The 19,503-nt window shown below is 46.2% G+C and overlaps 1 protein-coding gene across 3 annotated transcripts in view; it reads left to right on the forward strand.

The window, feature by feature from the left end:
* The window catches only part of LOC145357908 (ensconsin-like), a 237,341-nt gene that overhangs the window by 130,236 nt on the left and 87,602 nt on the right, over nt 1–19,503 (forward strand). For all 3 annotated transcript variants that reach the window (XM_080211476.1, XM_080211477.1, XM_080211478.1), the window contains exon 2: nt 7,066–7,260. In XM_080211476.1, coding sequence (XP_080067602.1) covers nt 7,066–7,260 — 195 coding nt within the window. The remainder of the gene's footprint in view (nt 1–7,065; nt 7,261–19,503) is intronic.

A 19,503-nucleotide genomic window follows, 5' to 3' on the forward strand; every position in this document is an offset into this window, starting at 1 on the left:
CTTACAGCAATGCAGCATTCCCTCAGTACTGCGCTGGTAACCCTGTAACTTGTTGACTCAGTGGTCTGGAGGCTCCTCACTGAGTCATGGTGGCAATCTGACCGCTTGGAAGTACATATTTCCCAACATGCTATTCCTGGATCAAGGACCGTCCACCTCAAAGGCTGGCGTCACCCCCCGGAATGACTAAAGATCAGGAGTGTGAGGCTGAAGTACAATTAAAAGTTGAGGAGCCGCCCCCTTCAAATAGCTAAGGGGGCTACAACATTGGGTAACCTACACAAGAAATGGAGTAGAGACCTCCCTTGGCTGTAGAAAAGGCAAGTAGTGAACCACCTTAACCTGTGGTTGTTTGGTACTGCTGCATGTAGCACCTTCCACGCCAAGGTCCCTGATGGAAAAGGGCAGGACTCCCACCTTGAGAGCTCTCCGCTGGCACCGCTGCACCCATCCCCCCATCCACCACCACCGCAAGGCAGTAGAACAGACATCAAGGCTGATGAAGGAGGAAGGAAAGAAGATGGAGGGTGTGCAGCAGCAGGCCGTCCTGGAAACCCTTCCTTGCCGAATGTTAAAGGCTTGGAGGGTCACTTATTTTATATGTTGTGGAAGGAGCATGGAAAGTCAGGAGTTGGAATGTCACACAAAGTGTAGAGAGTGTTGAAGGCCTTACAGCCAGCAATCATGAAGGCTCCGGCCTACTGTTCTTAGGCTGCAACGTGACAGGGAGATCGTGGACGCCAGAAGGGGAAGCTGTACACAGAGGGAGGAGGAACGGTCAGACTCTAAATAAGACAGTTGTACTCACCAAGGATTTACAGAGAGCACACCTACACCCCCCACAGCCAATAACAGTCTCTAAGGAGACACCAATTGACCAAAGTCACTGAGCTGTTCCACCTCCAATCAGACCAAAAGTAATGAGCGCAGTATCAATGACTGTGAAGGTCATTGTCAGCCTCAAATTTTATCAAGTGGATCCTTCCAGCCATGGGCGAGTGGCTTGCCTCTATTCACCGTGCATCAGGGAAATGACAGGAGTCACACTCATCCGGGAGAGGAGATACGATGTGTTTTTTGGAACCACAGATAAGACAGGAGGAGTGGGCATTTGACTTTGTCAGGATAGCACAATACCTGATGTACCGTACTAGCTGTACATGTGGCTTGGCAGGTGCCACATATTAATGGAGTGATGCTCAGCAGCCATAGCTTAGAATCCCTACAGTGCAGAAGAAGGCCATTCGATCCATCAAGACTGCACCAACTCTTCGACAGAGCATCCCACCCAGGCCCTAACCCTGTAACCCCAGATATTTGCCCCGCTAATACCTCTAACCTACAAATCCCTGGACACTAAGGGGCAATTTAGCATTGACGATCCACCTAACCTGCACGTCTTTGGACTGTGGGAGGAAACCGGATCACCTGGAGGAAACCCGTGCAAATGACACACAGTCAGTCAAGGCTGGAATTGAACCTGAGCCCCGGGCACTGTGAGGCAGCAAGCATGCTAGCCCACTGTGCCAACATGCTAGCCCATTGTGCCGATGTACTAGCCCATTGTGCCAATGTACTAGCCCACTGTGCCAACATGCTAGCCCACTGTGCCAACATGCTAGCCCACTGTGCCAACGTACTAGCCCATTGTGCCAATGTACTAGCCCACTGTGCCAACATGCTAGCCCACTGTGCCAATGTACTAGCCCACTGTGCCAATATACTAGCCCACTGTGCCAATGTGCTAGCCCACTGTGCCACTAGCTGGCCCATAAGTGCAACCGCTGTTTGAGTGTGCAGTTGGGGTTTGACCACACTAATATTTAGCAGTAGCTCCAACACTTATATCCTGTGCTAGGTTTAAAAAAAATGCTTTTATGGGTTGTAGGTGTTGCTGGAAGACCTATGACTAATTGCCCTTGAACTGAGTGCCCTTTTGGGCCATTTCAGAGGGCATTTAGGAGTCAGCCACATTGCGGTGAGAGCGGTGTCATGTGTCGGCCAGACTGGGTAAGGACAGCAGATTCCCTTTCCCAAACAGGCACTTAGTGAACCGAAAGGGTTTGTGCAACAATGGATGATAGTCTCAGTAATTGCAATAAATATTTCAGCTTTATTAAGTGAATTTAAATATCTGTAGCTGCCATGGTGGGATTTGAACCCGTGTTCCCAGAGCATAGGCCTAGGTCTCTGCATTACTAATCCAGTGACAATACCATCTTACCTCACCCATTCCCCAGTGAGGGGAACGTTCCTGCTGCATTTGAGCTATCACAGCAAGCGAGAAGCTGGCTGCTTGATAATGTGGACTATGCACTGTGTGTGTGCGTGACTCCTTCTGTCACCTGATCACTCATACACAGTGTGTGTACAACATATTCCATTCCAAGTGAAGGTTTATCCGTGGATGACACTTTCAACTAGGAATATCACAAGATGGGTAAGCCTTTCAGCCCCTTAAGACTGTTGTGCTGTTTTATACGATCTCAGCTCCGTTTACCTGCTTTGGTTCCACATACCTCAATACCAACACTGAGTAAAAACCCTTTAATTCTCTAACAACGCTTAAAGTGAAACGGTTGATGGTCTTCTTGCTTCACAACAACTATTTGTATCACTGCGTTCTACTTTCGAGGGAATTAATTTACTGTGGCGTTGGAATTATTTTGTTTCCTGACACCAGTCCAGCGAATGAGAGAGATTGGGGAAAAAAGAATTTCAGTCAATTGGCGCTTGTCCAATCACTACAATGCGGAGATATAAATCAGAACCGGTGGAGGGCTCCATATGTGATCTAGTATCTTTTGAAATCGGACATAACGAGTTTGTAATGCTCTCTGAGACAGATATCATAGTGGGGCTTGTAGAAATCTACCCTATTATTGGCATAACAGTATAAGACAACAATGCCTTTTTTTCTATTTTGCTCATGTTTTGAAATTTGGCCCCATTTTATGCTCCACGTTGTCTAATGGTCTTATTAAAGAGGAAGATTGTCATACTATTTGGGCAGTATTTAACGCAAGTGTAAAGGTCTTGCTCAATGTCACATCCATTGAGGAAGGCCTATCAAAATTTCTCTTAGGCACATAACTGGGGAGTGGTGTGCCTTCCCAGGGTCAAGGACGCAGGGATTGGCTCTGAGAAGGCTGTATCCATTCCCCAATGTGGGAGCCTCGGTCAGTCAGTAAGTTCCTTTGAATGTGGGAATGACCTTCCCTTCCCAGGAGCTCACAAACTCATCAGCATTCACTATCCACAATCACAGCACCAAATTCCAGCTTCTCACACAAGAGGAAACATCCTTTCCACATCTACCCTACTCAGACCCCTCAGGGTCTTATAAGATTTCAGTGAAGTTGCCTCTTATTCTTCTACACGCCAGTGGATACAAGCCCAACCTTTCTTCTTCAGACAACCTGCACATTCCTAATATTAGTTGAATAAACCTTAGAATCCCTGCAGTGCAGAAGGAGGCCATTCAGTCCATCAAATCTGCACTGATTCTCTGATGGAGTATCTTACTCAGGTCCTATCTCTGTAACACGACATATTTATCCGTTAATCCCCTTAACTTACAAGTCTTGGGATACTAACGGGCAATTTAGCATGGCCAAACTATCTAATCTGCACACCTTTGGACTATGGGAGGAAACTGAAGCACCCGAAGGAAACCCACGGAGACATGGGGAGAATGTGTAAACTCTACACAGACAGCCAGAGCTCGAAGCCGGGTCCCTGGCGCTGTGCGGCAGCAGTGCTAATCACTGTGCCACCGATGCCCTGTACAACCGAAGCATAATCTTCCTACTTTTGTAATCCATTCCCCTTACAATGAACAATAACTGTCTAATAGCTTTCCTAATTACTTGTACCTGCATATGAATCTTTTGTGATTCACTCAGATCCCTCTGCATTTCAGAGTTCTGCAATCTCTCTCCATTTAGATAGAGTTTTTTTAAAATTCTTCCTATCAAAATGGACAGTATATTCCATTTGCCAGATCTTTGCCCACTCACTTAACCTTTCGACATCTCTTTGTAGGTTCCTTATGTCCTTTTCTCAAATTACTTTGCTACCAAAGAACTCCAGTAAATTGGTTGAACAAGATTTCCCTTCCACAAAACCATGTTGACTCTACCCAATTGGCTTGAATTTTTCGAAGTGTCTTAATAATAGAATCATAGAAACCCTACGGTACAGAAAGAGGCCCTTCGGCCCATCGAGTCTGCATCAAACACAATCCCACCCCAGGTCCTATCCTCATATGTTATATCCACTAATCCCTCTAACCTACGTGTCCCTGGACACTAAGGGGCAATTTTGTAGCATGGCCAAACAACCTAACCCGCTCATCTTTGGACTGTGGGAGGAAACCCACGCAGACACGGGGAGAATGTGCAAACTCCACACAGACAGTGAGCTGGGAATCGAACCCAGGACCCTGGAGCTGTGAAGCAGCAGCGCTAACCGCTGTGCTACCCTGCCGCCCACAGTAATGGCTCTAACATTTCCCCTGTGACAGATGTTAAACTAACTGGCCTGTCGTTGCCTGCTTTTCTGTCTTCCTTCCTTCCTTTTTGAATAAAGGAGTTACATTTGCTATTTTCCAATCAATGGAATCTTATCTGAGTCTCATGGAGCAGTGCCGACTCTGACCAGTGGGAAAGTGAATGGACTCTCTCCCCAGTTGGATGAGCTTTGATTACCAGCAGTGTTCTAATCTTTGTACAACCACTTCATTTTAATTCCAGTGATAATTTTTCCTCCTGGATTGTCACAGCAGTAACCTCGAGATTGTATGCTCATGCTGGATAATCCTGGAAAGTTGGCAACCTTAAATCAAGTGAGTGATAATGGAGAAATTGGCTGGGTTAAATTATTTCGAGTGGTATGAAGGATGTTTGGTTGTCAGATTGGTCACTTAAATGAACTTCCTGTCCACTAGTAATTGCGACACATATTTTCCTGGCTGCAACTTGCCTTCATTCATGACTTCCTCCTCTTCCTGCTTTACATCGAGGACGGATCTGCCTGCTGAAGCTTTTCTCCCGACTAGCTGACAGCAAGATCGTTGCAGAATAAACATCTACAGGGGACAAAATCCAAGACTTACAACTGCAGCGCTCAAAATTCAGACTGAGCTGTCGAATAACGCAACCTTTTATATGTCTTGGCATACCTCTATACTAAAAAAAAATCTGAGACAGACCTCTTTGTCTTCTTCCCATCTTCTTGTTTTAACCTGTCCCTGTCTCTCGCACTTCTCCCAGAGGTTTTGCGCCCTTTTTGAGTTGTTGCTTTTTTGTGCGGACACACTGAGCCTCTGTCTTCAGCTCCAAGCTCCTTGGGCACACGCACAGGCCCGACCAACATCAAAAATCAAAACCGCGCAGTTTAAAATAAAATTTTGAAGTATGGCTCTTTCCCAGCTGGTGTATGTGTGGGAGACCAGAGGTTCGTTGGGTCTTGGAGGTGCCAGCCACAGAGCTGAAGACAAAAGTTAGTTTGAATTTACTTATATGAATTTTGAATCTTTTAAAATATTTTTGTTGGGGCGCACTTGGGGGATGGGGAGGAGGTCTTCACGGCACACCAGTATTCCACAGCACATCAGTTGGAACCAAACGGAACGGAAGGAGGAAATCAAAAGTGACAAACTGCTGTAACCAGGCTATTAGTGATCTCTGAAATGCGAGACCATTGGATCAGTCACAGCGCCTGTTTATTTGTTTGTGGGTAGTAGAAGCTCTAATGAGAGACTTCCATTCATGGAATTACTTCAGCATTGTCCCATGGCACTTTACAGCAAATGAAGTACTGTTGGCATCTGGTCACTGTTGTAATATATGAAGCGACACTCGCACAGCAAGATCCCGCAAACAGTAATGCGATAATGACCTGACAATCTGTTTTATTGTTGTTTAAAGAGATAAATAATGGCCAGACACTGAGGCCGGATTCCCAGCTCCTCTTCAAACTGGACCTTACGTGATAGGGCAGATGGGACCTCACTCCAAAAGATGACAACCCAGAAGATGACTCCTTCAGTGCTGCACTAAGAATATAAGCCTAGACAATGTGCTCAAGTCCCTGGAGTGGGAGGTGTGGTTGTGAGAAGTGAGAATACCTCCCACTGAACCATGGCTGACCCTTCCCCCCCAGAATGTCCTATTGTGGAATGAATTCTTCTGTTTGATAAATGTATCTACTCTGAACTCCGGCTTCTATGCTCTGAGTGTACATAAGAACATAAGAAATAGGAGCAGGAGTCGGCCATCTAGCCCTTCGAGCCTGCCCCGCCATTCAATAAGATCATGGCTGATCTGAAGTGGATCAGTTCCACTTTCCCGCTTTTTCCCCATAACCCTTAATCCCCCTGTCCATCAGAAACCAATCGACCCATAACTTAAATATATTCAGCAAGGTAGCCTCCACCACTTCAATGGGCAGAGAATTCCAGAGACTCACCACCCTTTGAGGGAAGAAGTTCCTCCTCAACTCCGTTCTAAACTACCCACCCCCCCGCCCCTTATCTTGAGGCTGTGCCCTCTAGTCCTGCTATCCTTTCTAAGCGGGAAGAACCTCTCTACCTCTACCCTATCTAGCCCCTTCATTATCTTGTAAGTCTCTATAAGATCCCCCCTCAGCCTCTGCTTCCCTCCTCATGTTGTACTGAGACTTCTCAAACCATCTGCCAGGACCACAAAACTGGAAGTTGCTTTACTCATCTCTCCAAATGTCGCTTTGTTGTTGCCCATTCACTATTTCCGGATGGAGCCAGTGTTCCTTCACTCTTTTCAACCTGGGTTTGGTGACCTGCATGGTAGAACTTGGCTTCCTTCACCAGGGCCAGGGTGAGGGGGCATAGGAGCAGGACTGCCATAGGGGCTTCTGGTTTGGTGGATGAGGGTCATGCCCATAGATTGTTAGGATAGTATCGTGGTTGTATGCACTAACTGGAAGAGGTTGGCTGTACACGGTGAGCATGGGGTGTTGTGAGTATCTGAAAACAATAATGACACATATCGAAAACTCATGGCAATGTCGCTTTTTATTTTCTAGCTACTGACATTAAAATTGAAGCAGAGAGGAGTCTGGCCAAGGACCAGGAAGAGGAGAGGAAGCCCGCCAAGGAGGAAGAAGAGGTGAAGTGTCTAACCCAGGAGCAGGAGGCAGAGAAATGTCCAACCAAGGATGAGTCACATCCTCCCGACTCCAAATCCACTGGGATGGGCAAAAGCCCACGAGTAAAGCAAGGTATGAGATTCAGCACTGATTTTCTATCTGGACAGTAAAAAGTCTCAACACCAGGTTAAAATCCAACAGGTTTATTTGGCAACACTAGCTTTCGGAGTCTCACTCCTTCATCAGGTGAGTGAGGAGTTGTGTTCACAAACAGGGCATATACAGACTCAAACTCAATTTACAAGATAACGGTTGGAATGCGAGTCTTTACAGGTAATCAAGTTTTAAAGGGTACAGACAATGTGAGTGGAGAGAGGACCAAGCACAGGTTAAAGGGGATGCACAGTGGATCAGTAGATAGCCAAGTTCTGCACACATGAGGACGGTCTCAACCGGGATCTTGGGTTCATGTCACACTATCTGGAACCCCCCATGACTTGCCTGGACTTGCAGAATCTCACTAACTGCCCTGGTTGGAGACAATACACATCTCTTTAACCTGTGCTTAACCCTCTCTCCACTCACAAATAAACCTGCTGCCAAATAAACCTGTTGGACTTTACCTGGTGTTGTAAGGCTTCTCACTGTGTTTACCCCAGTCCATCGCCGGCATCTCCACACATCATTTCTGTCTGGAATAGAGTGAGCCACTTGGCTTCAAACTATCTATTTAAATTGGTGTGTTTTAATGGAGGGCTGAGTACGTGCATTTTAAAGGCAATTGGTGGGGGGCTGGGAGGAGTGGTGGAGGTTGGGGCTTATAAGGGGCATGTGGGGGCTTGGGGAGTGAAAAGAGAATGAGGGAGTGACTTATTCCTGAGCTTGAGATGACCTCTGATGAACGAATTGTGTTAAATAGTTCGGAGTTTTGTCAAAATAATATTTTAGTTTGGATTTAAAAATGCCATCAATGAAAAAGGCGGAGACCCTATTTCTGTGACTTCTTCCAATCATTAGTTTGGGTTTAAAGAGTGAGTGTACCTGAAAGGAAGATGATGCAGATCGCAACTGCACAGGGTGTTCACTTGCTGCACTCCAATTTTTATTCCCCTTTGTTTAAAAGATTGAGGTATCATTTTCAATGAATCTCTGGCATGGAGACTAGTTTTCTCCTTGCTGCTGTCAAATCTTGTTTGATAATTTGAGACGTATGGAATGAGAGATTCTGTGGTCTGGTATTGGTTGGGTTTAGTAGATGACTGACTGAGATGGGAGGCACTTTTGGGAGTTCACATCACCTCGGCTGTTGACTGTGTTTTAGGTGGACAGTGTGTGTGGTGATGGGGAAAGTGTAAGGTTTTGGCTGGCTTGCTTTGCACATGTTGTAGGATGAATGGCAAGCTGATCATTTTTAAGATTTCTCTCGGGAGACTCAAGCGTTGTGTTATGTCTCGCTGCGGCATATTTCTTTGCCTTGTCTCTCTCCAGCTCCCCAAAAATGGTTGTGTCTTTGCTGCTTTGTTTCTCTCAGTGTGTGTGCACATGCCATCTGTGTGCCATGCATGGATATGTGCCACACGCATGCATCACACATGTGCCAGACGTGTGTGTGTGTGTGTGTGTGTGTGTGTGTGTGAGGTGGAGGAGTGTGGGTACTGTGGGATTGACGCTGATATTAAATGCGAGGGCATCTCAACGTGAGACACCGTTTTTGTTTAAAACATATGAGGAGTCATGTGAAACCACCCTTGAGAATAAGTAACCCTGTTTTAGTGTACCAATTACTAAAGGCTGTTTAGTAAATTAAAAAGACAAATACACTTGAACAGGACACATAAACACCAGAGTAATACGCATACACACAGTTTTATCTATAAATTACTCCTTGCTCCAAACTATATCTACAATATTTGAACTCAGTAAGACTTCCCCATTTCGCAAACAACATCCACCTTAAAACAAATCTACAGATTAAATTCAGCTCATAGTTACCACACAATACCAGGACAATGATCCATCTGGGAAGCATCGTTGCCTGGATCAACGAAGATATTTAAATTGCCTTTCTAAAGATTTCTGCATTAATCTGCCTGTAAGATTTTATAACTGGCTTGCTATTACATATAACCCTGGCCTTCCGATGAGATGTTAAATTGACCTGTCTGCTTCTGCAGACGTTGACAATTACGCCCCTGGCTCGCTCTGATTCTGCTCACTGTATATCGGGCAGTCTGTCTCTCCTACATTCCTGCCTCTCAAAAATCAGCATCTATAATCCTCCCCGATCTCTCGATAACCTCGGTAAACTGTTTCCTGATGATAGGACTATTTTTATTCTTATCTAGATGTCTGCTCATCTTGTTACTGGGAGAAGGATGCATCTTATCAGCCCCTTTAGATTCTCCCTTCTTCCTAGGTGGATTACATCCCATCATTCCCTTTGCTAATTCTGGGTGTTGTTATCAGGCAAGTCCGTGATAGGCGCGTGCGTTCCTTGGTCTGTTTATTGATTTAAGGTGAATGTCAAAAGAAGCAATGGTGAGATGAGAAACAGCTGAGTGGTTAGGATTGGGAATGCACTGTCTGAAAGTATGGTGGAGACAGATTCAATCATGGTTTTCTAAAGTGAACTCATCATCTGAAGAGGAAACATTTACAGGACTACGGGGAAAAGGTTTGGAAGGGGCGGTGGGTGAACTGCTCCTGCAGCGAGCCAGCAGAAACACCACGCACCGAATGGCCTCACTCTGTGGTTCTATAATTCAGTTCCTCCATGTGCCTCTCCCATTTTGGCCCTTCTACCTTTTCCTTGGTGCCTCTGGTCCTCAGTTAGGTTTCTGGATAACTTCACTGCCTTTGGTCCAGGGTGCTGTCGCTTATTTTGAAATCCAGATTGGTGAAAATAACTCAATATTCATGCAGCCATCAGATAGTTCATTGACGGTGCTGTTTATTAAAACACAGCTGATCTGTTCAATGTACAATTCTTCCTTTTAATGGCCAAGCTGTTGTGTTCTGATGATAAAAAACATGAAACAAAGTTGCATTATGAGTTGGGTGAACAGGAGCTTTAGTGTGAGCATAATTACACATTGACACAAACTAGTGTATAATTGTGCTTTAAATCAGAGGGTGTTTGTGCCGATGCCTCATTTACCAGAGATTTGGCCCCTGCTGTGTTGCAGGAACAAGGCAGTTAAGTAAGGCTAGTCATTGCACTTTTTTTGTTTGTATTCTTCCCTAGGATGTGAGCAGGGCTGGCTAGGCTAGCATTTATTGCCCATCCTAGTGGTGGCGTGCTGGTGAGCCCAGCGGCACGGTGGTTAGCACCGCTGCTTCACAGCTCCAGGGTCCTGGGTTCGATTCCCGGCTCGGGTCACCGTCTGTGTGGAGTTTGCACATTCTCCTCGTGTCTGCGTGGGTTTCCTCCCACAGTCCAAAGATGCACGGGTTAGGTTAATTGGCCATGCTATGAAATTGCCCCTTAGTGTCCGGCGATGCGTAGGTTAGAGAGATTAGTGGGTACAATAAAATATGTAGGGATATGGGGATAGGGCCTGGGATGGGATTGTGTTTGGTGCAGACTCGAAGGGCCTCTTTCTGCACTGTAGGGTTCTATGAGCCACCACCTTGAGCAGCTGCAGTCGCTGTGGTGTAGATACACCCATAGTGCAGTTTTGACCCAGCGATTGTGGGACAGTGATATAGTTCTAAGTCAGGATGGTGAGTGACTTGGACCAGCACTTGCAGACGGTGGTGTTCCCATGCACCCGCTTCTCTTGCCCTTCTAGATGATCAAGGTCACAAGGTGCTATCAGAGGAGCTTTAGTGAGTCACATCTTGTAGATGGCTCATATTGCTGCCACTGTGCAACAGTGGTAGAGCGAGTGGATGTATGAGATGTTGATGAGGTACAGATAGAGATCCTATTTTTGGATAGTGTTGAGCTCCTGGAGTGGAGTTGCACCCATCCAGGGAAATGGAGACTATTCCATCCCATTTCCGATTTGTGCCACGTAGATGGTGGACAGGTTTTGGGAAGTTAGGAGGCTGCAAACTTCCCAGCCTTTGACCTGCTCCTATAGCCACAGTATTTACATAGCCGGTCCACTTCAGATTCAGCAACAACTACTATCCCATGCCCCGCTAAGGGTGTGCTGCGAGGGTTCATTTTATGAATTCCCATCCCCACCATCCACAAACTCTCAACCCCCCAAAAAAATCCACCCCTCATTGTCTAACCCACACTGTGCCTCATCGCCCATCAACTTACTCGCTGCCTATCAGCCCGCTCACTGCCCGTCACACCCTCCCCTCCCACCCCCCTCACTGCCTATCCCTCACACCGTGCATTAGTCCCTCACTGCCTCCCAATCCACTTGTTGGCCCTCACCCCCTCCACTGACTCTACCCCCTCCACTGACCCTCTACACACTCACCCTCCCTCACTCCCCCTCACCCCTCCCTCATTGATCCTCATCACCTTAATACATGCTGCTCCCAGCATTGAATTGTTGTAGGGCAGTTTTTTGATTTTATTTAATTATAATTGCCACATGTATTGGGATACAGTGAAAAGTATTATTTTTTGCGTGCTGTAGAGACAAAGCATATCGTACATAGAAAAAGAAAGGAGAGGATGCAGAATGTAGCATTACAGTCATAGCTAGGCTGTAGAGAAAGATCAACTTAATATGAGGTAGGTCCATTCAAAAGTCTGATGGCAGCAGGGAAGAAGCTGTTCTTGAGTCAGTTGGTACGTGACCTCAGGCTTTGCATCTTTTTCCCAATGGAAGAAGGTGGAAGAGAGAACGTCCTGGGTGCTTGAGATCCTTGATTATGCTGGTTGCTTTTCTGAGGCAGTGGGAAGTCCTCAGGATCTGGGCAGGCACAGGGGAGGGGAAGTGTGGGGATGATGGCGCCCTGTGAATTCCAGCCCCTTGTCCCCAGTGCACCAAATCCCTTTTCTCATCTACAAGCTCCCCACATCAGGGCAGCATGGTAGCACAGTGGTTAGCACTGCTGCTTCACAGCTCCAGGGTCCTGGGTTCGATTCCCGGCTCAGGTCACTGTCTGTGTGGAGTTTGCACATTCTCCTCGTGTCTGCGTGGGTTTCCTCTGGGTACTCTGGTTTCCGCCCACTGTCCAAAGATATGCGGGTTAGATTGATTGGCCATGCTAAGAAATTGCCCCTTAGTGTCCAGGGATGTGTTAGTTAGAGGGATTAGTGTAGGGATATAGAACAAAGAACAAAAACAGCTTGGGAAACAGGCCCTTCGGCCCAACGAGCCCGCGCCGCCATCTCAACACCACCAGTCCCCCTCTCCACCCACGACCCTTGTTGTGGGGGTAGAGCCTGGGTGGGATTGTATTTGGTGCAGACTCGATGGGCCAAAGGGCCTCTTCCTGTACTGTAGAATTCTATGATCTCCACACCACACCTTTTGCAGTCTCTGCCAGCTTTGCTTCCTCCATGCCCTCTACTCATCCTTCCTGTCCTCTCCTCCATCGCCCCTTCCTTCCATCCTCCCTCGCTTCCTCCGAACTCCCTTTCCTTCCTTCTCTTACTTTAGAAATTTCTCACACACTCACTCCTTTGACTAAGTTCAGGCCCTTAATTTCTTCCTTCCTTGCCAGCTGCCCATGTTCTCCCTGTTGTGAAGGACGTTGGGATACTTTATATTGAAACTTTAGTATAAAAGTTGGCGTTGTATTAATAGCACTTGCACCAGCCCTTAGCATTGGAGGTACCAAAATTAATTATGGGAGCTGGTTAATTGTGACAATGTTAGCAGGAGCAGTAGATGCTGCTCTCTTGCCAACACCTATTAGTGACTTATAATCCAGTAAGTGTCAGTATGTTCGAGAGAGGAGGAAGTAACACTGGGTAAAGAATGATAGAGAGGCAACCTGGGAGGAATTTAATTTCAGAATTATTTACTGGTTGATCTGTGGATTCTGATTCATTATATTTTCTTTCAAAAAAATTCTTTCTTCTACTTAAGTTCCATTGCTTTAGTGTAAATAAAGGTTTTATTTTCAGTGAAGGGTGAGCTGTCGAGCGTTGCTTCACTGGCTGGGTGGATTTAACAGTGCTCTCGGAGCTGCGGAAATATTAATCCTCGGAAGCTGCCTGGATTTCTCGCCTTGCCCTGCCGCACGTTATTGAGACGACAAGTGGGATTTTTTTATTTTGAGACCTTCTTGGCGTTCCTGACGTGTGGCCAGCTCGCCTTGTCTCAGGCCTTGCTGGACATCGGTGCTGAGCCAGAGAGCTCGGTACTGAAGGGGTTAATGGCGGAGCTCGCTGGACTTTGCCAGCCCGTGGTTCACACCTCAGCAGGCGACAGAGATGTGAAGTCAGCGTGTTTGACGCGGAGCCTGCCTCTGCGCCAACCCCAGCAGGATAACAAAGCGTCTAACAGTTTAATAATAAAACTGCTGAGAGTGTAAGTGCGGAGACTTGCTGAGGTGAAAACACAAGTTTGGAAGATGATATTCGACACTGATGTCCCTGTCCTAGTTAGAACAGAGTGCTGCCTTAGCCAAGGAGGAACAGGAAGGGCGCTGCGCATCTCAAGGTCATTTTCCAGCAGGGCCCAAATTCAAACTCCTGCCCATCTCGGTCGTGTATTTATAAAATTTGGTTTTCTTTCTCTGCCTTGAGGTGGTGAGGCCTTTATGTAGGGTCTAAGGACTCGATCCATTCTGTTTTATCACCACTCCTGTGAGTTAGGTCCTTAGCCTGTTTCAGTACATTATCTCGGGGCCCCCGTACCTGCACCAAGTGTCTGTACTCAAACACAATTCTAATTAAGGACCATGTGCAAATCTTGAATCAGATGCCTTGTCATCTGAGCTTCGATGACCGCTAAAATCATCACATCAAATAGCAACTGACAATCCGATCACTTCACCTCCTTCCCTTCTGCCCACGCCCATCGACATATCGAGCTGAAGCTGCTTAGATAAACACAGCTGATGCAGCCAGTGTAGAACTGCCAGTGATTTTTAACAAACTCACTTCACAAACAGATAACGTCGTACTGCAGGAAATGTGGCTGCTGATTTGTGCACAGCAAGATCCCATAAACAGAACCGAAGTAAAGGTTCGATCACCTGTAGCTTCGATAATTGTTTTGATCGGACACAACGTATTGGCTAAGGGACTGGCGGGAAAAAAAAACACCTTCTCATCCTCAGATAGTGGCCTGGTATGTTTTAACATCCACTAGAGAGAGCAGGCAGGGTCTTAGCATTATATCTCATCTGAAAGATGTCACCTCCAGCAGTGCAGCACTCCCTCAGAGCTGTACTGAGATCTCCACCAAGATCACACGCTCAGGTCTCTGAAATGGGACTTCTGTATTTAGGACTTCTGAGTGCTGCTGATTGGTATCCATGGCTGACACCTAGTAATATTGTCAGTCCTCATTGGCTCTCGCAGCAGCCTATACCATAGAGATGTAGGACAGTTTCAAGTCTCTTGTTTCAGCCATGTTGACCTCTTGACTCTCTCACCCATGTTGTTTATGAGTGCCATGCTACCCGCTCATACCAACGTGGGTTTAAGCTTTGTCATGGAGACTTGAGCACATACCCTGGGCTGCCACTCCAGTTTGGAACTGAGGGAATGTCACACTGACTGTGAATGAGATGTCAAACTGATGCTAACGTTCAGATAGGCAGTATGGATCCCAGGGTACTGTTTGAACAAGGACACAGAGTTCTCCCAGTGTCCCAGCAGAGATAACCTTTTCTGTTTGTGTTCCTCTTCGGTTGTTCTGACCCAGAGGGAGTTTAGATTGGATTGTTAACATTCTCTATTAAACAGTATTGCTGCCATCTTATTGAATGGCGGGGCAGGCTCGATGGCCTACTCCTATTTCTTATGTTCCCTCCTCCCTCTGATGTGTCACATTCCACTGTCCTTTCCACTCCCGCTATAATTGTTGTGTCACAGTGCCACCTTCCCCATTACCAGTCTTATTTGAAATTCTGGTCAGGTTGGGTCTCAGTTAGGATTTCTGGAAGGCCCTTTGAACCCGAGGTCACCCAGCCTGTGAGCTGGAACTCTAGGTACACTGCCTGAGGAGGATACTGAGCCCAGGTACAGAGCAGCCGTGCAAAAGCAAAATTATTTGTCTCCAATGCGATGTGGGTGTCGCTGGCAAGGCCAGCATCTGTTGCTCATCCCTAACTGCCCTTGGGAAGGTGGTGATGAGCTGCCTTCTTGAACGGTTGCACTTCATGAGGTGTAGGAACACCCACCATGCTGTTAGGGAGGGAGTTCCAGAATGTTTACCCAGCGACAGTGAAGGAATGGCAATGTATTTCCACATCAGGATGGTGAGTGGCTTGGAGGGGAACTTGCAGGCGGAGGTGTTCCCAGATATCTGCTGCCCTCGTCCCAGCTATCTGCTGCCCTTGTCCTTCTAGATGGTGGAGGCTGTGGGTTTGGAAGGTGCTGATGGAGTCGTCTTTCAGAGTTCCTGCAGTGCATCTTGTAGACAGTACAAACTGCTGCTACTGTGTGGTGGAGGGCGAGAATGTTTAAGGTAGCGATAGGGTGCCAATCAACTAGGCTGCTTTGTCCTGATTGGTATCAAGCTTCTTGAGTTGGAGGTGCACTCATCCAGACATCTCATCCTTACTCCTGACTTGTGCCTTGTTTATGTGACTCTGGAGGTGAGTTACTCTGTGCAGAACTCCCAGCCTTTGACCTGTTCTTGTAACAGTATTTCTGTGGCTAGTCCAGTTCACTTTCTGTTTAATGGTAACCCCCATTGAATGTCAAAAGGGAGATTGCCTCAGTATCTGAGGAGTTGTGAATATTTGATTTGATTTATTATTGTCACATATATCAAGATGGATGGCCAAGAGCAGGGATACAATGAAAATATTGTATTGAATATGTAAGTATTGTGTTGAGTATTGTGCAGTCATCAGCAAACATCCCCTCGTCTGATGGAGGAAGGTCATTGATGGAGCAGCTAAGGATAGTTGGACCGAGGACACTATCCTGAGGAACTCCTGCAGTGATGTCCCTGAGCTGAGATAATTGACCTCCAACCACCATAACTATCTTCCTTTGAGCCAATAGAAAATAACCGTGGATACTAGAAACCTGAAATGAAAAGAATAGAAAATGCTGGTGGTTCTCGGCAGATCTGATATCATCTGCGGGAACAGAGTTAACGTTTTTGGTCATGACCTGACCTGAAACATTAGGGCTGGATTTTCCCATGGGAGATGCTGTGATAACTCGGTGCTGCCTAGTCCGCAGGCTGCATTTACCGATGGTTTCAAAATAGATTGAAGTCACTAGTCAGTTTTGAACCAGTGATTGTCGCTTCCCATCTGTGGCAATTTCTTTGGTGTCTTTGAACCTTAGAGGCAAAGTATCCTTCAGTTGTAGAAAAAGAGGCAAAACAATCAGGATAATGCCACAATGCTTCTCAACAACAGAGGAGAAGGAGCTCCTGTATAGGAAGAGATCAAATCAAACAGAACTCAGCACCGTCTTTTAAATTTTCATTTTCATGTCAGGTTTCATGAGAGTCCCTTACCCCAGATTCCAGAATGTTCTTAAGGTGCTTTTGTTGCATTTCCTCTCAACCCAAGCAGGAGAGAATTTCCTGACTCCATGCCACCTACAAGGCACAAGTTAATTTGGTGGAATACTCTCAACTTGTGTAGCTGCCACCAGACCCCTGCAGCTGGAGACCATCCAGGACAAAAGACTCTGAGTCTGCCCATCCACCCTCTTAAAACATTCACTCTCATCACAAGAGGACGCAAGTTTAGGGTGCTGGGGACTGAGGAGATGTCAGGGGTAAGTTTTTCACTCAGAGGGTGGTGGCTGCGTGGAATCGGCTGCCAGCAGCAGTGGTGGAGGCAGATTCGATAGGGTCTTTTAAGAGACTTCTGGATGAGTACATGGGACTTAGCAGGATTAAGGGTTATAGGTAAGCCTAGTAGGTAGGGATATGTTCGGCGCAACTTGTGGGCCGAAGGGCCTGTTTGTGCTGTAGTTTTTCTATGTTCCATCATGATGGGTGGCCAAGAGCAGGTATGGGTGGCACGGTGGTTAGTCCTTCTGCCTTCTAGTGTCAGGGACCGGGGTTCAATTCCAACCTTGGCTGACAGCCTGTGTGGAGATTGCATGTTCTCCCCATGTCTGCGTGGGTTTCCTCTGGATGCTCCAGTTTCCTTCCACAGTCCAAAGATGCGTGGGTACGTTGATTGGCTAAGCTAAATTACCTCTTAGTGTCAGGGCGATTAGCGGGATATTTATGTGGGGTTATGGAGATAGGGCCCTGGGTGGGATTGTTATTGATGTAAGCTTGATGGGCTGAATGGCCCCTTTCTACACAGTAGGATTCTATGATTTGCTGTCCGTGGCAAGAAAAGGACCGAAAGTGAGTTGTACCATTCAATCGTTGTTCCAGAGGTTGGGTGAGATCAACCAGAGCAAGAAGAGTTGAGAGGTGTTGAAGAATTGGGCTGTTTAAGCTGCGCACAGTTTGGAATTGAGAGCACCAAACATCTCCTGTATTATTGTACTGGGACAGTAAATGTTAGAGAATGTGTCTCCCACTGCATACCTAGCTCAGATATATTTCAAGATGACCGAAGATAGCAGCATTCATTAAATACAGGACACAGTCTTATTGCCTGTCTCCCTCTCTTACTTGGCATAGTTTAAAACAAAAAAGATTTGAGTTATTTTAGTGTCTGAATATTAAATAACCTCTTCCTGCTGTACCTAGCCCACTTCCGGCTCAGCAAAGTAATTCTTTGGGAGGGGGGAGTTATTTCCTGGATTTCAGAGTCAAGCTAAATTCTTGTCGCGCTGCCTACGTGATCACTGTCCGAGTGTAGACCTGATCCCACTGGTTGGGTGGAGCAGTTGTAGTTCCGAAATCTCACGGCTACACGTTACAGTCCCATCCCGTTCAGCGCCGTAGGGTCCTGCATCTTTGAACTGACCCAAAGGATCCTGTTCGATTTTAATCCTGACATTAACCATCACCCTGCCGCACGTGCCCTCTTCCCCCCCCCCCCCCCCCCCCCCCCTTCCTCCTTGGACAGTTTCTTCAGAATTTTCAGCTCCACGTTTTTCCCACATTCCTTTGCTCTCCAGGACAGCATCCCATGTTTATTTTTGTCCCCCCTTGCTCCTAATACATTCAAATTAGATGGAATATATAACACAGCAACAGGCCATTCAGCCCATCTGGTCTGTTCCGATATTGATACTCCCTTCAGGTCTCCTCCTACTGTAACCTCTCGGCATCTTGTTCCATTTCAATCCTCTATTTCTCTTGTTTCCTTCTTAAAGCACTGGGGCTCTTGGTCTTAAGCACTTCTGTCATAGTGAGTTCTACATTCCAGCAGCTTAGTGAGCTAATACATTTCTCCTGCTCTTCTTTTTAGGTTTATTAATAACACTTCTCCATTTATGACTGCTAGTTTTGGATTGTCCCCTAATTGAAACCATTCTGACCACATTAACCCTGTCTGAAGTTAAATGCCTTTATCAGTATTTCCCATAAGGAATACAGTTGGATTGATTTTTCCCCATTGCTGTCATCTCCCAGTGCTGGTACTCTCCTTGTAATGTTCTCTTGCATTCTCCTCAGTCCTTTTTATTGTATGGGGACTAGAACTGTGCACAACACTCTTTAATTGCAGCCTAATCAATTTCCAATTTTAACATCATTTTGCTACTTTTGAACTCTGTGGTTCTAGTAATACATTCCTGTGCTTTGTCCCAGTTTTGCTAAGTTGTGATGCTAAGGAAATGTTGGAAGTACTCAGTGCGTACGCCTGACTTGCTGAACATTTCCAGTGTTTTCTGTTTAATTTCAACATCCATTGTACTCGTGGTGACTTGTGACCACAAAGGGAGTTGAATGCATTGTTTAAGAGAAGGAACTTCTTCGTGTAGATAACTAAGGAAGGTAAACAATAACAGTAATTCAGAGGAACACTAATAACTATGAAAACCAGTGAAACAGGTCTCGTTTGCAGAACACTCTTTTGCAGAGTGAAGAGTCTTCCAAAACCTGCACATACTCAGAACCCTCAACAGACGCCAGTAAAACTATTACACAGGAGGGAGGCTTAAAGAATATTCTGTACTCAAAATGAGATTCAATAACAGTACTTCAATCTTGTGCTGCTCCTACTTATTCACTTATATACCAAGAGCCCTTTGCTCTTCTATCCCTTTTAGTTTCTTATTTCCTGAGGTGTAGATGATGTTTTGACTTTTTCTCCCCCTACCAAAGAGCACCAACCCCCATTTATCAGTGTTAATGTTCACTCGCTTCGTCTCTCCTGACCCGGTTTCGTTTTGATAGTCACTTA

Source organism: Carcharhinus amblyrhynchos, chromosome 24 (genome assembly GCF_965287045.1).
Source record: "Carcharhinus amblyrhynchos chromosome 24, sCarAmb.v2.hapA, whole genome shotgun sequence".
Lineage (NCBI taxonomy): Eukaryota > Metazoa > Chordata > Chondrichthyes > Carcharhiniformes > Carcharhinidae > Carcharhinus > Carcharhinus amblyrhynchos.